Here is a 20,121-nt window from a genome sequence, read left to right as displayed (position 1 = left end):
TTGCTTAATGTGGTGAATGTAAAATGTAACTTTCATTTCCATAATTCCTAGTGAAGATAAGTGTGGTAGTCTATTTTCTGTTGCTACAAAAAACACCTGAGGCATGCGCTTATAAAGATAAGCTCATTTAGCTCATAGTTTTGGAGGCTATTTGCGATGTTTTACTCTTTTGGCTTTTTTGGGTGGGTCCATTACCCAGCTCTTAAATCACACTCGGAGGCTCATTCTTAGGAATGCCTGGCTTTAGCTTGGCTTGTTTCTTGCCAGTTTTTCTTAACTTAAATTATCCCAACTACCTTTTGCCTCTGGGCTTTTTTCTTTTCTTACTTCTGTATATCTTACTTTCATTCTTACTCCATAGCTGCCTGGGTAGCTGGCCCCTAGAGTCTTTCTCTCCTTGTTTTTTTTGCCCCCCCCCTTCCTCGTTTTTTCCTTCTTTTTATATTGTCTGCCTGCCAGCCCCACCTATCCTTGCTCCTGCCTCACTATTGGCCGTTTAGTGTTTTATTAGTCCATCAGGAGTTTTAGACAGGCAAAGAATCACAGCATCACAGAGTTAAACAAATGCAGCATAAAAAAAGTCACACACCTCAAAATAATATTCCTCAAGAGGAGGCTAAAAGTTTAAGATTAGGTGGCCTCATCTGTTTGTCCTCCTGTAAGAACTCCTTTGGCTGCATCACTGCATTGCAGAGAAACAGAAAGGGAACTGATTGTGAACAGAAGAGGCCAAGCAAGCTTTTGTTATTGCCTTGCTTGTAACAACTTGTTCTTGAATAGGCTAGGTTACTTTGTGAAATCCCCATTAATCTTTTCTAAGGTCACCACCTGTACTTCTAAGACACCTCTTCCTAGACCGCAGCTCTTAACCCTTTCACCAATGGTAGACTGAGGACTAAGTTTTCATCACATGAATTGTTGGGAACACATTCGTATCTAAGCCAAATCCAAAGCATGGCACTGAGCATCTTTCATAGGATTACCAGAGATCAGTGTTTGATCTCAAATAGAATATTTGTGTATTTGCAAGTATTTTTATTGTGTTATCTTTTAAAAATTAATATTTAGTACTTTTTATGTAGTCAAGGTATCAAATGGTCTGTTATTGGTATACCTAGACTGTACTCAATAAACTCTTGATAAGCTAAAATGTAGACCTTTTCATACCTCTTTAAACCTTTATCTCCATCCTTGTCTTCTGTTTTCCCAGGATACTGGGTCCAGTAATATACAGTATTTACAGCTCCCAGGAATGACCAGGTTTGCTTTATGTAGGTCAGTTTGTCTTCCTGAAAGCATTTCTTCTATTTTATCCTCTTTCAGGGTCCCACTTTTCATTTAGTATTTATTTACAGTGCTACCTTCTTTGTGGATCCTTCTACTCTCCAGGTGCATTCACTGTGTCCATCCTAGTCCTACTTTGGGTTGCTCTGGTATCACACTGACACTGTTTTGAGGACAGTTGTGGTATTGGGATGTTTGAAGTTAGGCAGTTTGTGTTTGTTAATTCTCTTGAAATTCTCTTGAAATTTTTCTGGTGGAAGAGAAACTTTTTCTCCCAAGCTTAACTGGCTTAACTGGTTAGAGACAGCCAGGACTCAACTGAGAGAATGTCCTTGATGGGGAACTGTGACAGAACAGCCTTTTTCTCATTAGGCACTTGAGGAGGCCATCTTCTTTCCAGGGCCAAGTGCCAGGCAGGTAGATGCTATCCCCATGGCTCAGAGCCCACCAGGATTTCTTAACACTAGTCAGCCTTTGGCTTCCCATTCTGCCAACCTTGCTCTCCTGGAAATCCAGAAAAGGCACTGCCTTGGCTTGCCTCTTAATCCTGTCCTTTCTGATTGTTTCAGTAGTTCTCCATCTGACTCTGAATGGTGTTTTCTCCGTCTGCTGTGTGGGACCTTTAAGAATAGTAAATTTTGTTTTACTGAGTCTCTACTGCATTTTTTTTTCTTGTGGCTATACCTGAATGACCATCATCAAAAGTACACAGACCATCTGGTTTTGAACTTTGAAGTCACCTCTTCGTAGGTGTATAGATAGATGTCATGTCCTTATCCTTAAAAATTGGAATAATCATGGGACCCATTGAGTTGTTCAGAGTGCTAATACTTAGAAACTGTTCCTAGCTTGCTGCTTATGGTAAATAGTGATTGTTCAGTTCAGATTACTGCTGACAGTTGTTGCATCTATTGATAGAAATGATTCTCATCTTTTGCTCTGCATCCAGAATACTTGTTGAGACATCAGCAGATATCTGACACATGAGTGAGCAGAATAATAAACATGGCAGGAAGAATTAGAACCAGAATCTGAAATGCTCATATTAAAATGACTGTTTTCATTTTGTTAGGCTTTTGAGAATGAGGAAATAATTAACCAAGAACCATAACTCTGTAATTCCTTCACTATAAAGAATTGTAATCTCTTCACATAAGGCCCTGGTTCCAAAACTACAGTTTGATAAGCCTTGCTCCTCCACCTGGTAACTAGAACGTTACATACTAAGCGCTTGCATTTATTGAATATCCCTCTTCCCTCCCCCTTTTCCTCCCCCTTTTCCTTCATCCCTCCCTCACTTCTTTCCTTCTTTCTGCTGGTTCTGAAACCTGTCTTTTCATGTGCTAGTCAAGTGTCTACCATTGAGTGGCACTTCCATCCTACATTTGATACCTATGTAAGTATCATTGGAAAATACATTCAGTTGGAGGGAAAACAAAATCAAACAAAATAAGGAAAAGAAAAAAAAAGAAAACCTTTTATATAGGTAATAAAAATCAGGTACATGATTGTTAGTATGGAGTAAAGAGGCCTGTTGCAGCCTGGATGGTAGAAGCAGGAAGATCCAGGGCTGTGCCCTTGGCAGTGTAGGTGAATACAGCAATGAGTCTGAGAGTACTTTACAGGTGGTATTAGCCTGTGTAGTCCTGCAGATAAAGCACCACCAGTGCTAAAGGTAAGAATTTGAGTTCTCATATTTGAAGACAAGGAGGCCAAGTGATTGATAATACAGTTTTGATGTTTATATTTCTAATATTATTAGGACATTGGTGCATCTGCTTGGAGACCTAGGACTTATACGTTTGGAAATTTCAGGGCATTGAATTTTAGTTGTGATCAGTGAATGCATTGCAAGTGTGTAAAGTCATAATGAATATATTATATAGTAGTTATGGTGTTACCTCTGTGAATCCTACAGCTTAGCAGGGAAAGCAGATAGTCCACTTTGCTACCAAAGGTTGAAACATAGCCTATTATGACAGTGGTTGTGGGAAAAGTCCAGTGTGCTTTGCAGGGTTCTCAAAGCTGGGCTCTCACTTGGCTGGAGCAGGAGGAAGGGTTTCCTGCAGGGGCAAAGATTGAAACAGCACCTAGAGTTATATGAGCTGTGCTGAGTGAGTATGCCAAGGACAGGCCAGCCAGGATAGCTGAGGATGAAGAACGGCCTGTATGAATCTTAGCAGGCACAGGCTGGAGACTTCAGAGAAGGCTGGTATGGTAGGCAGAATATCAGAGAGGACTGTCACCCCAAACCCTGTGGTTCCTGACAGTGACTGACTAGTGATTCATAGAGTAGAGATTCTTTTCTTTCAACTGCCCTGTGTCCCACCCTACATCCCACATCTGGTGGCTACCCTTATTTTTTAAACATCTTTTTTATTATTTTTTTTAAATAACCAATTCAAATTCCTACTTCCTCCCTTCCTCCCATTCCTTCCATACACCCTCCCACCCCACTCCAATCTAATCCTAGGAGAGGGTAAGGCACCTTGCCCTGTGGAAGTTCCAAGGCCCTCTCCACTACATCTAGGCTGAACAAGGTATACATTCAAAGAGATTAGGATCCCCAAAAGCCAGTACATGCAGCAGAGACAAATCCAAGTGCCACTGCCAGTGGCCTCTCAGTCTTCCCCAGCCATACAACTGTCAACCACATTTAGAGGGACTAGCTTAGACCTATGTTTGTTCCTTCCCAGTCCCGCTGGAGTTGGTGAGCTCCCATTAGCTCAGATAAACTGTTTCATTGGTGGAATCATGGGTGATTTTACAACGTTCAGTGCAGTATGTGTCCTTACAGATGATTATTTTTGTTTTTTAAAAGAAAGGAATGTTTGCAAGATACTCAGTACTTACAGAGAAAACATGGCAGTTTTAAATTTTGCACTGAGATTGCACTGATTTGAATGAGCTAAATTTGAAATTTTCAAGAAAGGAAAAGTTAATTTGTGACCTTATTAAGTAAGTATGAGAATTTATATTAAAATTGAAGTTTTTCATGGTAGAAGTCAATGCTATGATCTTTACACATATTTCTGTTGTTTCAATACATTTATTTTTAAATACTATTATATTATTTGAATATAGAACCTAGAAAGAATGTAAAGAACTCTGTCAGTACTGGTACATTTGGTATTGCTTTCCAGCTTATGTAAATGTACTTTTTTAAAAAAAATTTCAAATTTTATTGGTTTTATCCTAATTTTGTTTTGTTCTGCATTGAACTGTTTTGTGTGTGTGTGTGTGTGTGTGTATAAAATTTCCACCTCCTCCGATCCTCCCACTTCCCTCCCCTCCCCCTAATTCCCCTCCACCTCCTTCTGCAGGCCAAAGAACAGTCAGGGTTCCCTACCCTATGGGAAGTCCAAGGTCCTCCCCGCTCCCCCCAGGTCCAGGAAGGTGAGCATCCAAACAGCAAGGCTCCCACAAAGCCCGTCCATGCAGTAGAATCAAAACCCAGTGCCATTGTCCTTGGCTTCTCAGTCAGCCTCCACTGTCAGCCACATTCAGAGAGTCCGGTTTGATCACATGCTCCATCAGTCCCATTCCAACTGGCCTTGGAGATCTCCCATTAGATCAGTCCGACCGTCTCACCAACCCCACATCGGACAAAGGTCTGATCTCCAAATATATAAAGAACTCAAGAAACTAGACATTAAAACTCTAATTAACCCAATTAAAAAATGGGGTACTGAACTGAACAGAGAATTCTCAACAGAAGAAGTTGAAACGGCCAAAAGACACTTAAGGTCATGCTCAACCTCCTTAGTGATCAGGGAAATGCAAATCAAAACAACTCTGAGATACCATCTTACATCTGTCAGAATAGCTAAAATCAAAAACACCAATGATAGCCTTTGCTGGAGAGCTTGTGGAGTAAGGGGAACACTCATCCATTGTTGGTGGGAATGCAAACTTGTGAACCACTTTGGAAAGCAGTGTGGTGGTTTCTCAGGAAACTGGGAGTCAACCTACCTCAGGACCCAGCAATTCCACTCTTGGGAATATACCCAAGAGATGCCCAATCATACTACAAAAGCATTTGTTCAATTATGTTCATAGCAGCACTATTTGTAATAGCCAGAACCTGGAAACAACCTAGGTGCCCCTCAATAGAAGAATGGATAAAGAAGGTGTGGCACATATACACTTTAGAGTTTTACTCAGTGGTAAAAAACAATGACATCTTGAATTTTGCATGCAAATGGATGGAAATAGAAAACACTTTACTGAATAAGGTAACCCGACCCAAAAAGAGGAATATGGTATGTACTCACTCATTATTGGATTTTAGCCATAAATAAAGGACATTGAGCCTGTAATTTGTGATCATAGAGAAATTAATAAGAAAGTGAACCCAAAGAAAACCATATAGTTATTCTCCTGGATATTGAAGTGGACAAGATTGCCGGGCAGGGGTTGGGAGCACAGGGGCTGGGGGGTGGGGATAAGGGGAGATGGGGAGAGAGAAGGGAGAAGGTGAGGATGGGGAGAGCTTGAAGGAATGGATTGGTTGGGATGGAGGAGGGTTGGATATGGGAGCAGGGTAGTAGATATCTTAATTAAGAGAGCCATTTTAGGGTTGGCAAGAGACTTGACTCTAGAGGGGTTCCCAGGTGTCCAAGGAGATGTCCCCAGATTGTTCCTTGGGCAGCAGAGGAGAGGGAGCCTGAACTGGTCTTGTCCTACAGCCACACTGATGAATATCTTGCATATTACCATAGAACCTTCATCAGGTGATGGATGAAGATAGAGATAGAGAGACCCACATTGGAGTACTGGACTGAGCTCCCAAGTCCAAAAGAGGAGCAGAAGGAGGGAGAACATGAGCAAAGAAGTAAATGCACTTTTTTTTTTTTTTTGGTTTTTTGAGACAGGGTTTCCCTGTAGTTTCTAGAGCCTGTCCTGGAACTGTAAATGTACTTTTGAATTTGATGTTAGTTTAGACTTGGCAGAAGAATTACTGAGCTTGCATGAACATGTATTATTTTTTAAGTTTTTATTTTTATTTTTATTTTATGTGTTTGGGTGTTTTGCCTGCATGTGTATCTGTGCACTCTGTGTGCAGTACCTGAAGAGGCCAGAAAGTGTCAGATCCCCTGAGACTGGAGTTAGAGGTGGTTATGAACAATCATGTGACTGCTGGTAATTGAACCCATGTCCTCTAGAAGAGCAGCAGCCAGTTTACTTAGCCTCTCAGCAGTCCTTCCATCCCCAATAAATGTAGCTATGAAAGTGAATGATTTATTACCAAAGTCAAATAGGTTATTAAAAACAACAACAGGTCTGGAGAGATGGCTTAATGGTTAAGAGCACTGGCTGCTTTTTCAGAGGACACGAGTTCAATTCCCAGCACCCACATGGCAGTTCACAACTGTCTTTAGCTCCAGTTCCAGGGGATCTCATGCCAATGTACATAAAATTAAATTATTAAAACAGCAACAACAACAACAACAACAACAACAAACCATCAAGTCATGTGAATCTTATAGAAAAATGACTTTTTGATACACAATTCAGTTGTTTTTTTTTCTTCTTTGCATAAATTTTCATATAAATTTACTCATTGAGTAGGGGCTTAAAGTGCTATGAAATCTTATTCTGGTTGAAATATTTTGATTTTGATTAAGGCAGATATGTTGTGGAAATCACATTGTAGTAAGGATGCAATAACTTGGTTTGTATTATGCTAAGGTTTTTTTTCTTTATGACTTTGAGGGATTTAATTTTTATGAACTTAAATTTTTATTTAAAATGTTTTTAAAAATATATGTATTGTGTGTATGATGTGGAGATGGCAGAGGTTAGAGGACAACTTGTGGGAGATGGCTCTTTCCTAATACTATGTGGGTTCCAGAGTTAAGCTCAGGTCTCAAGTTTGATAAGAAATGAACTATCTGACTGGTCCAGATTTCAGTTTTTTCAATCTGGAAAAATGAAGATATCTTGACTACTCAAAAAGATATTGTTAAATATATGTGTGAAAATGGTATGGAGTATTAATTAGTAATTATAATATTTTAGAAGGTCTCATTTAGAGAGAAACAAATAGCACACTACTGAATAATAAATGCTTCAGTAATAAATACTAAATATATGTGCTGTAATATGTGTGTGTGTGTGTGTGTGTGTGTGTGTGAAGTTGAATGAATCATACCTATAAGGCTAGGTAGTTTAGATATGTGACCTAAGCCTGTAAAATGTATCATATCCCAGATGTCTTGCAGTTCCCGGAGAGGCTAGTTGGGGAGCAGAAGCAGTGGCTAGACATTGAAGTGTTATGCGAATAGACTGAAAGGGTGTGTGAATCAGAGGCACCTGCTTGTTAGCTTCAGCACTGAAGTCAATTCAACTCTTCTATTTCAGCTCAAGTCTCTGACCTGCTGGGAAATGTAGCACTTAGTGTCACTGAGATCCCTGCTGGGAACCACATCCTTGCCTTTCTTCAAAATGTGTGCTAAATCTTCTACACCCTGACAATAAATACCCAAATTGAATTTTATTAGCTGAACCTGTCTCAGAACTACACTTCCAAAGAAATCAATACTCTTTGTTTGCACCCTTGGCATAGAATCCCCCCCTGTTCTTGTTAGCGTTAGTTCTGTCACCTGAAGCTTTCTGAGTAGAATGTGCTAACACATTTCTGCATTATACTTACACTCACATAATTGAATATCATCTTTCTTTTTGTGATTTTATTTTATTATTTTATTTGTTTTTTTTTTTTTTTTTTTTTTTTTTTTTTTTTTTTTTTTTGAGACAGAGTTTCTCTGTGTGACAGCCCTGGCTGACCTGGAACTTACTCTGTAGACCAGGCTGGCCTTGAACTCATAGAGATCCACCTGCCTCTACCTCCCTACTGCAGGAGTTAAAGGTGGCTGCCACCGCATCTGGCTGTTTAAATGAATTTTAATTTGCTTAAAGTATAACATGTCTTTTTTTTTGTTTTTGAACCTAGAGTTTTCCACATGCTGAAGTGACTTGCTGCTGAACTATATCTTCAACTCCACAACTCAGAGTTACTGTTTAACTTTTTCTTTAACTATTTATTAATTACTAATTACTGTTTTTATGTTTTCTACATAGTAGATATTTCATAGGAATAAAGCAGATCCGAAATATAGTAGGGAGCCCAAATTAACATTTATATCACAATCTGTATATATTTAAGTGTAATCTTAACTGGATTAACTAAATTAATTATAGGTCTCAAAGAGATCAGTTAAAAAGAACAGTTATAATTATAATGATTCCTTTTGGAAGCAATCGTAACATTTTAGCAACAACATTTTTAACAGGTGTGCACCAAAATGAGGAAGGATAATCATTGGTTCTCATTTTGTGTTATTCTAGTAACCTTGTAGATGTCATAAGCAAACAAAACAATACAAAACAAGCTATATTAGCTTGTTTGCTAGGTGGATATACTTCTTACATTCCCCCTTTTTTTTCTGGCTCTTTTTCATGCTCAGGTAGGGCAATGGATTTCTTCAGGGCACTGTGCTATCCACTGTAGAAGATAGCTTTTCTTTATCCACAAAGCTTTTCCCATCCCTGTCCATCTACCACACGTATCAGATAACTGTACAGGTTACTGCTTATTATTTTCATCCTATCCACATGTAAGTGTGCGGATGCATGTGAAAGCTGGAGAACCTAGCCAGACATTATGCTATCTAGGCCAGGAAATGCCTGGCTGCCCAGATACTTCACAGAGCAATAAAGCAGGAATTGAATCTCTTATTTCCTTCCTGTCCTCCATGTCATTATACCTATGGCCTCAAGTGGTGTTTGATATCCACTAATTCTGCTTCCTTTCAATTACTAGTAGTCTCTAGGAGTCTGTTCTATGTTAAAATATTTGTAGATCCAGAACTTCCCATAGCATGCTGGACCCACCTACATCAATTAGTAATAAAGAAAATGTTGAAAAGATACGCCAGCATGCCAGTCTGATGGAGGCAGTTTCTCAGTTTGAGGTTCTCTCTCCCCAGGTGTGTCAAGTTGACACTCAGGATTGACCATCCCACTAAAAGACCCTAAGCAAATTAGTCTGAATTTACCATTTTTTTTCTTCTTTTAAGTGGAGATAATCAGAGTGGCGTCGTCATAGATACTCTGTGTGAATATAAACAGTGACGAGGTGAGGAACACCTCAAGCACACATGACATACATATTCCAAGGCCTGTGTAAGTGTTCACTTTTATATCTGTTACTGTTTGCAGAGCCAGAGAGGTGGCTCGACAGGTAGAGAGGAGCTTGCACAAAGCCCTCATGGCCTGAATTTGATTCTTGGATTCCACAAAATGGTAGGAAAGAATTGGCTCCTGAGGGTTGTTTGTCAACTTCCACATCTGCATCATGGCACACACATACATAATAAATGACATTTAAAAACAAACAAACACATCAACATGAATGACAGGAATTTGGGTCAGGAGTGCAAAGATACAGTGAGGAACAATAGGCTTAAAGTGAACATAAAAAGGAACAGCAGTAGATAGGATTCTGTGGCAATGAAACCTGGACCCAGCCCATATGCATGCTATTAGCAACTGCCTTTAGTTTTGCATTTGATACCTTTCAAACATTTCTGGGCTGTATGTGTTGGGGTATTGGTGTGTTTTGCTTTTCTCATAATCATTTGATTATAATTTACCCGTTTCTTATTAATAAAGGCTTCCTCTCTACCTCCTTGTTTTTTTTTCCCCTTTAATTCATTTTACTTAAACTTGCTGATTTACAGAATGCTATTTTAGTCTTTTGGAATTAATGTTTTGTGTTTATACAAAATATGCCTGGAGTTTACATTTGGTGTTTGTTTCTTTGTTAAAGATATACAATAATAATAATAGAAGGAACATATGTTTCATACTATGCTGTCAGGTTCTTTGCTGACCAAAACCCTGTAAAATTATTCCAGTTTTTGACTGGCTTTTGTGAAAGGTAAAAATTAGGTAGATTCATGTTTTCTAGATGCTTTTAAAATAAACTGACATAATGGATAGAAACTGCAAGGAAAATAGGTTAAAGGTTAAAAACTAATAACAGTTCCCAAATTGAATGATATGCAATGTTACTACCACAAAAACTCTGCAACCCTTTTTTCTTAAATGTCATTGTTATTATTTTAATAGTCTTACATCCAGATAGTTTTGTATATTTTACACACCTTAGAGCATATACACTATTACAATTACTATAAAATTTTGGTATAAATTCTTTTTTTTTTTTTGGTTTTTTCGAGACAGGGTTTCTCTGTATCTTTGGAGCCTGTCCTGGAACTAGCTTTGGTATAAATTCTTAATATTCCTTATTATAAAAGTATGATATGTTCACTGGAAATAATGGAGAGGAGATAGATAAATAAACCACTCATGATCTTACCCCTGGGACAAAAGAAAATAGAAATGATAGATAACTATTAACAATCTTATCCCCTGGGGAAGTAATCATTAATATTTAGAATAGTTTTTTGATTTTGATTAATTTTCTTAACTCTATGCATAAGTTTCAAAATATTTAACAAGTATCAGTGGTTTGGGGAGGCCAAAACTGGCTTTGGGAGGCTTACCAAAGGATTACAGTTTCCTTTTTCAGGTGTTAGTACATAAATTCTGACAGCATACTGTATGGACACCACTAAAGACATGCTTCATCAGTAATCGGATCACCCTAAAAGTCTTTTCATGCTCCTTCGGGGGCAAGCATTTTTTTCTTGGTATTTTTAAAATTTTAATTAAAGTATAATTACATTATTTTCCCCTTCCCTTCTACTTCTCCCATTCTTTCCCCAATCCCTTTCAAACTTATGACTTTTCCCATTGATTATTATTGTTATGCTCACATATATTTTATTCATTTATATATATATATATATTGTTATGCTCATATATATATACCTGCTGAGTCCATTTCGTGTTGCTTGTATGTATGAAATCTCAAGGCTGACCATGTAGTATCTCTGGGAAAGACTAGTTCTCCTCTCAATAGACATTAATTGCCCATAATTCTTTGTGTAGTTGCAGGGCCCTTTGAGTTATTCCTCTCTTGTTAGCATTTTATTGTGTTGTCATTGTTTGGGTCTTGCTTTAGCAGCCGTACTGTTCTCATATCCTAGTTGTAATGTCTCTGCCAATCCTAGGAGATACCATCTCACAGCAGACATCCTAGTCCTCTAGCTCTTACAGTGTTTTAGCTCCCTCAAAAGATTATGTTTTAAAAAATTGTGACATTGAACTAACTTTGTATCTGGTGTTGTGTATGCAATGTGCGTGTGCCTGTACACACACACTCCACATATGGGAAATAAAAACACAAAACATAAAGGACTACTCTTGATAAAGGTGTTTGCTATTTGATAGATTCAAATATTAGATATAATTGGGGCTTTCTCCTTTGTTTGCTGACTACTGGGTTTATGGTAGACAATGTATAGGATGACTGGAGGTGATTTGCCTCTTTCTGGAAACTGAGTATTAATATTAACCTTACACTTACCATGCAACACTGGGAATCCAGGACTTGACCACAGAGCCATTCTTCCTTCTTAGCATGTATAAGCTCCTGAGCACCTGCCTAGAGGGCACTTTTCCTGGTATAGAAAGAAGGATGGCTACAGAAGTTCTTGGCTGGAAATAGTCACCTCTTTTGTTCAGAGTAGTTGACTACCCTTCTGAATTTCTGTGGTCCTCTCTACAAGGAAGTAAGTGGAAGTTACAGTCTAGTCTTTGTTGATAGCACCTTGTATGGAGAAATAATTTTGAATTTTAGAGACTACTAGATGGGTATATCTGTTTGAAGTATTTTTTACTATTCAGTCAGTTACTCCTGTATTCACCATAATTGATTTTCTTCTTGTTATTCATGCAATAATGTGCTAGACTAAATATCTTATTTATTGCTCAGCTGTACTCACTAGTGTATTTTTTTTTCCTTTTACAAAGGTAAGTTTTGTTGAGATAGGGTTTCATGTGTAATCCAGGCTACCTCCTGAAATCTTTTTTCCTTAGTCTTCTGAGTTCTGGGATGACATGTATCCACCTTCATGCTGTGTTGTTTAGATTTTAGTGCAGAATTCTGAACTCTCATATTCTAGAGACTTGCTTTTTATTATTATGTTTTGGTATGTAAGGACATGCAGGTTCTACTCTCTCAGTGTGTGACTTTACACTAAACATTTCATTGCTTTGAATCTCAATTTCCTGATCTGTAAAACAAGAGCGTTTGATTAATTGGTCCCTATGGTCTTTTGAATGCCGAGTTTGACATAGATATTATCCAGTGATGGCTACAAACATGAGCCAGGTCTCAGTACTTGTTAAATATATTCTACTCCTGGATGCTTCATAGCCCACTGATTAAATAACTGGAAAATTTTATTCTGATTTCAAACAACATCCTTCTCTATTAATTGATGTGATATAGCTCTTACTGTAAGTACAGCATACCTTGATATTGTAGTAGTGGTTAGCTTAAAAGATGTTTTGTGGTGTGTGTGTATATTACTGTTGTTGTTGTTGCTTGAGACAGTCTCACAGTGTAGTCCAGACTGTCCTGTAATCTACTCTGTAGCCCAGGCTGGCTTCAAACTCTTGGGAATCCTCAGCAAAAGCTATTTCTTTTGTATAATAAGTAAAACATATGGAGGGAAAGAGACTATAAGGCTATGCAAGCAATCACTTTCTCCTCATGCCTATGTTGTATTCTGTCTCCTACTAGGAGTTTTCAACCTTAGGATATTGTCAATTTGCATGCACAGAGTTCACGATTGAGAGCCATTTGCAATTTAATTACAAAAAAATCCAAGAATTATATGTCAATGTTTTTTTTTTGTTTGTTTGGTTTTTTTTTTTTTTTGGTTTTTCGAGACAGGGTTTCTCTGCAGCTTTTTTAGAGCCTGTCCTGGACCTAGCTCTTGTAGACCAGGCTGGCCTCGAACTCACAGAGATCCGCCTGCCTCTGCCTCCCGAGTGCTGGGATTAAAGGCGTGCGCCACCACCGCCCGGCATGTCATAATGTTTTAATAGATGCTTATTTTGTTTTATGCCACATTAATTGTATCCTCCGCCTCATAAGGTCCATGGGCAGCAGATGAGACATGCCTGAGTGTGACATGCCTGAGTGTGGCTGATCTTTTCAGCACTGTTGTTCCCTCCATCTTAGTCTTACGAAGGGCGTCAAATGGTGCGCAGCACATAGCACTGTGCTGCCCCATGGGCATGTATATGCCCAGAGCCAAGGCCTGGGAAATCTCAGGCACCCACATTTTTTTTTCTTCTGAGCTCTAGAGTATTTTAAAATTACAGGGTTTCAGTGTGTGGGGAACACTTGATTAAAACTGGAATTACTGTTTAATCTATAAAACATCTTGTAATGAGAAAGGGCCAAATCAAGTTAGTGTGAAAATGTGCCCTTTAACGGCCCAGCTTTGTTGGGGTTTGATATGTTTTGGTAGCTCCCAGGGGAAAGAGTGAGGAAGATTATTTTCTAGTTCAGATAATGGAAGAGTTGGATTCTAGTCCTGATTTCATCTGTAACTAGTTGTGTGATATTATATCTGTTACCTGAGATGCCAAATGGCTGTTTACCTTCCTCGCTGAGTTCTTGTATGAGAGAAAAGCAGAAGACGTTTCTGTGTCTTGAGAATAATACACCATAGTGATTGTTCCAAATGGTCTGGAATTTTATATTAAATAGATACTGCCAATAACTTTATGAAGAATTAAATTTATAAAGGTCACAGTTGGGACATTATTTCTCCAATTAAAATGTCCACCCCCCTTTGACAAATTTTGAACCTGGCTGGAATTTACACTGGGTTCTAGCAAATAAGCAGATCCAGCCCGTTTCCTTTGGTTTCAGGAGTCAACTGTCAGAACTTAATGTTACTTTCAGGTTCTCGGTATGACATTTTAGTCATTAGTCTGATTGGAGCATTCTCTATCAGCCATCCTGCTGGTTTGCTGCATGCTCAGATACCATGTCTCCTAGGAGTCCCCGAGGGCCAGTGGGGAGGATGAGGGGGAGGCCAGCTGAGCTCCTGGGCTAGAGACCAAGAGCCCTTGCTCGGCTCGTTTCCCACTCATTGTGCAGCCTGGGCCCTATCACTGGAGGGGCCTGGCAAGGAAATGAGGAGGAAGTGAGTGCCATTGCTGGTTCAGAATGTTCCAATGTGGTTGGAAAGTTTGAGGAGCAGCCTGGGTGAGAAGAACAAGACCTTATTGACAGGGTTCAGTCCTGGTCAGGTCTGTTTCACATCATCTTTCTGAATAATCACTGCTCTCCCTACCCAGGTCCAGAACAGTTACTACTAACCTCCCCGCCCCAACACACAGAAACACACACACACACACACACACATTTTATATGAGTATGCTAGAACATAAAGCATTCTGTTTTATTCCATGTGGATACAGTGAGGAAAATGTAGTGCTGGCTGCTTCAAGGTAACAATACTATAACAAAAACAAGTCTGCTTTCTAGAAATCTTTAGTTAAATTATTATCAAAGCCGCTGTTTTCCTTAATACTGTTTTGTTATCTATTCATTCACAGAAATACTGCCCCCTAAATAAAACAAAACCTTCCAGTGATCATGTAGTCCAGCTTGGCTTATTCTGGCTTCAGTCAGCCTTGTGATTTGATTTAGCTAACACCTAAATGTGTATAAAACCTATACACATTGTAAGGTTTAGATGAAAAAGCCAAACTCTCTTCTCACCATGAGTCTATAAACTAGAATATTTATGTCAAGAAGTCAGAAGAAAATCTGTTGGAGTTTTTAATGGACCACAGAATGTGCCCTTTTTATGCCGGGCCTTGCCATTCTTCATGAATTCCCGCAGGACTTGTGCATTAACGTTGTAAACACTCACTCGGCAGCCCTGCTGTTTTCATGACCCATAGGGTGTCTCGTTCCAGCTTTAGGTCAGATCATGACAATACTAAGATTTGCTTCATTTTGTCCCCTGGAATAACTGGTAGGGATTTCTGAACCTCACAGGGATATTTTAAGCTTTTTCAAACTTATGAAACCTAAGAAAACACAAATACTACAGCTGCTTGTCAGAAAACAAATTTGTGTTAATTGGAGCCTTAGTTTTACATTTAAGTCTGAGTTAGATTGAAGGGTTTCCCCATCGGGGCAAAAATCTGAAAAGAAATTATGAGATTGGTTATAAAATGTAGAACCTATCTCTTTTTCTGAGAGACGCTAGTACTCAAATAGTAATAGCTCAGCTCTTTGCCTCAGACTAGTTTAATCAGATATCTGTCATAGTTTTTCTTCTTGTAAAGTGACATGAAATCTTTTAATTAGAAAGTTTCATCTAGAAACTTCTAAAACAATTGCTATTACCAGTTGAGACTCTCAGTGCTTATTCAGCTAGCCCCTTCTTAATGTAGGAATCACTGCATGTTTTAAGATAAACTCATGTGAAGCATTTGTTATTTTATCAAAGAAGTAACCGTTTCCTCTTTAGAAATTTGTTTGCATGTATGCACACATATATGGTAAAGTGGTTTTTAACGGAACCCCATCCCGTAAACCCTCTAAACTCAGTGCCTTTCTATAGCACTATAGCTTAGCAGCTAACTGGTCCCTGACACCTCCCATGAAGTGCTGCATAGTACTTCCAGCCTTCTCCACAATTCAGTAGAGTCATTCTCAGTAATGTCAACACCTTGTGCTCTGTCTCCTATTGAACTTGCCAGCTTCCTTTTAAAATATCATCCCCACCAGAATTTGTTGTATTCCTATGGCACCAAGGCATTCTGCTTTGCTAACATATTTGCATATTTCACATAGTCTGTAAGTGGCAAAACTTAAACCCAAACCCATGTGATTCTGAAACTTTGTGCTCTCTGTTTCTGATTATTTTCTTGGTTTTTGATTTTTTTTCCTGTCTTCAGTGATGTCTACATGGGTCTACATAATGTCTGCTCTGTTAATAGTGGAACACCATCTGGTGTTGTCATTATCAGTTTTGTTTTTATTTTGGTTGCTATGATGTTTATTCTGTTCAACTTGACTTTCAAAAGATGGTCTCAAAACCCTTAATGTAGATAAGGATTCTGTACCAGCCACCAGAGGTCTAACACTTCTCAATTTTCCCTCTCTTTCCAGGATGGCTCATACTTGGCAGAATTCCTGCTGGAGAAAGGATACGAGGTGAGTGACTCAGTGCTCTTGGGGTTGCCGTGGACTGCTAGGATGCAGCTGCTTTGCTTCCTCTGTGTGTGCTTTCCACGGAAACTCTGATAACAAATCAGAATCCAAGCACGACTCTGCCGTGGCGCCGGTGATGCTGCCAACTCATTGTGCTGTCTATCTGCTGGTGAGCACACGGGGTTTTGCTGTTCTGCATGCCTCCCTTGTTCTCTGATAAAGCAGCAGCCTGTGTGAGCCTGACTTTTTAAGAGTTTTAGGGTTAATGTATGATGTAATGTGCCACATTAAAAAGTTCCACTCATGATGAAGTCACTTAATTTGGAAATTGCACAGAGCAATAAAAACCAAGCCGATCTTTGGCAAGCTTGTATGAAAGATTTACACCTGGAGGTGTTTGCTCTCTAATAGGCAGCTGTATATTTTATAGAAGATGAATCTGTGTGATTCATGATTGGTGCTGTTATCATTGTGATTTGTTCTTCAATATCATTAGAAAAAAATTGTATTAAATCTGATTACTTTAGCAAATACTGTACTTTTCAAAAACATTTTCCAGATGGAGTTTTATATAACTGCATGATCTATAGAGAATAAAAACTTATACACTGACCCATATCCTGGCTTGCTTTGACAATGTTGTATTAATAGTTTTACATGTTCTCTTTACTTCAGTTAGTTGTAGTGATATTATATAAAAATGTGCAGTTGAACAAATGGAAAAGAACTGCAAAGAATTTAGCTTGTTAATAAGATTTGATGAAAATGGAATTAGTTTTCTTATTGGAAGTCAATATTTTTCTGATAGCTTTGACTTTAATAAATCATAGCAGTGTTTAGAACCTTATTTTATTTTTGTAGTAGTTCTATATCTTGCAGTATCAAAGTAAGATTATGTAATTATGGGAGTACCTATGTACACATATGTCTGTAAGAATAGATTGCTATAGTAATCGAGAGACTAAATATTCAACAAAACAAAGCATTTTAGAGAAGGCCATAAGTAGTACAGAAGTTTTAGTTTTTGAAAAAGGCTGTTATCTAGTCAAAGTTAATATGTTAATATGTTAATGAATAACAGAAAGATTTGGTAGAGATACATCTGAAGTGCTATACAAATATGTAGGACCTGCTGCTAAGAGATGTATGGTAGCCAGCAACGGGAGTGAGTTGCCAGGGAATCAGGATAAGAAGCTGGGTAAGCCAAAACATTGTACTGTTGAAAATGGAGACAATATGTTGAGTGATGCTCTAATCACAAGGGTGTTGAAATGTACTTTGAGGTGCACCTGTGAGACAGTGAGTAGACATGAAATTGAAAGTAACAGTCAATGACTGAATGTAGACTGAAGACAAGAAATTGTATGTGTGACTGTATGCTCTTATAGAGAGTGGACTAGTGGGTGGGTAGGCCTTGGGGCTAGTTATGTTGTGTAGGCGTTAATCATTTGCAGGCAGGAGGGCTGCACACGTGTTGCTGTTAGTCCTATTGAAGAAGACAGGGAAGACTGGTATGGGAAAGTAAAGTCTATTCAGGTGTCTCATTGAGGAATTACCAGGAATCAGAGGACGGGGAGGATGCAAGATTTGCAAATAGATGCAATGAGAATTTAAGACTGCCTGATAAGCTGCAAGTGTTTTAATTTTATTAGCACTTGAAGTTAAAAGAGCAGATTTGATTGCTTTTTACAGAAAGACAGCAGAAGACTTACTTGGCAAATCACAGTTAATTGGGAGAAATTTATCACAGATAAAATGTTATGAGAATAGTGAGATCCATAAATTGTTAAACTATAACTAGTAATTCAGGGGCAAGGGACAAGGTAGGACATAGGACAAACAGGAGTCTTCCACACAAGATGGCAAAAGTGTGGGCTGTGTGTGGGTGATAAGAGTAAAGGCTTCATGTGTGCTGTATTTTAGTGAACTGCTTCTCCTCAATTTTAAGAGATGATATAATTGTAGAATGATCTATTAGGAGGAGTCTGATGGTGAAATGGTCCTTTTCTTTCTATGCTTAGGTCACAGCAAACATTAGAGTGATTTTTTTAAGGAAAGCCTTGGAAAGTTTTCAGAATTATCAGCTGTAGCTCTTGATGATTCAAGACCATGAGCAGTACAGAAATAGAATGTGTAGTTGAATGCCTGGGATTATGTCTGACCCCATTTGAATCCAGAGATCATTGACAGGAATTTTGGATGAATACAGACTTCTACTTCAATGGACTCTCAACCTTAATGTGGACCCACCTCAGGTCCTTTTGGAGGCTGGCATGATAGGGATTCGAAGGAGAGTTCAGACCCCAGCACTAGACACAGAGAGGCTGGGTCTCTGATGAGAATTAGATCCTGAGGAATAGCATTTATTTGCAGAATGCTCAGTAAGATATAATTACTCCTTTGTTCACGTAGATTCCTGGAGCTTGGAACATGTTTTATGTGATTGCTGAACCTTCTGCATCTGTTCACATATGAATGAGTCCTCCAAAGTAATCAAGTAAAATACAGTTATCTTTTGATAATCTGCAAGGGGATTGGTTCCAGGAACCTTTGCACATAAAAAGTCCTGAGGACACTCAAGTTACATATATAAAATATTATAGTATTTGTGTATTGCTTGTACATATTGTTTTTTATACACTAAGATGGTTATTATAGCCAATGCAATGCAAACATTTCATAACTAGCTGTAATAATGAGGAAACAAAGAAAAGTCTGTCTTTGTTCAGGACAGATGGATACAACTGCAGTTTGTTGACTTCATGGTTGCAGAAATTATGGATATTGAGGGTCATCTATATGCTATATTTCTGCCTCAGTTCTTACTGAGAAGATGCTCAGAATAATAGTATTTATTATTGTTTGCTTCTTGACTTATACTAAAGATTAAAACATTGAAAAAGTGACCACATCCATACTTGTTTATTGTTATTATTTTTTATAGTTAACATTATTATTGTTCTTATTTTGAGAAAGGGTCTTGCTAAGTAGGCCATGCTTGCTTGGAAATCATGATGTTTCTGTCTCTATGTACCATGTTCTGGGATTACAGGCATATTCCACCATGTCTGATTCTCTTGTTCATTCTGCAGTTACCCTGAAGACACTTTTTATACCTTATATATACTATATAGATTCTGTAGCTTGCTAAAGCTAAAAGTTTATTTTCTTTTATTCCCTGTTGACTAGCACAGATCAAGGAGCTGAATAAGCAATCTAGTTCTCATAACATTCATCCCTGGGGCTTGGCTACTGGGTAGCTTATGTCCAAATCCTCTGTTCTTGCTGCCTCTGTGTCCTCAGGTCCTCAGTCCAATTTCTTGACCCATCTAAGAGTTTGTTTTGTTCTCTCTCTCTCTCTCTCTCTCTCTCATATCTATAAGTAGGGATGACGAGCACATCTGTCCATTGTCTAAGATTTTTTGAAGTATGAGGTGAGAGAGCATGTGCGAAACACTTAGCCAGTGGAGCTTTGTGAGATTATCTCTTGATAGAGGAGTAACAGAGAGTGAATGGTGACAAGCCAGGGACACATGTTGTAGAAGGTACTATAGTCTCTTTACAACATTGAAAGCAGGCATATTTTCTTGCCTAGGGTCCAAGAACTTTGCATCCTCTCACATTTTCAGGGAAAAAGGAAAATCAATAGAAGTGAAATTTGCTATGGATGT

At 38.5% G+C, this 20,121-nt stretch overlaps 1 protein-coding gene across 1 annotated transcript in view; it reads left to right on the top strand.

Moving 5' to 3' along the window:
• Gmds (GDP-mannose 4,6-dehydratase) overlaps window positions 1-20,121 on the top strand; it is a 536,488-nt gene that overhangs the window by 87,553 nt on the left and 428,814 nt on the right. Inside the window, exon 2 of the mRNA XM_038334108.1 lies at window positions 16,409-16,453. Coding sequence (XP_038190036.1) covers window positions 16,409-16,453 — 45 coding nt within the window. The remainder of the gene's footprint in view (window positions 1-16,408; window positions 16,454-20,121) is intronic.

Source organism: Arvicola amphibius, chromosome 6 (genome assembly GCF_903992535.2).
Source record: "Arvicola amphibius chromosome 6, mArvAmp1.2, whole genome shotgun sequence".
Classification (NCBI taxonomy): Eukaryota; Metazoa; Chordata; class Mammalia; order Rodentia; family Cricetidae; genus Arvicola; species Arvicola amphibius.
Note: the sequence above shows the minus strand (reverse complement) of the source record. Positions and strands in the feature narration are given on the sequence as shown.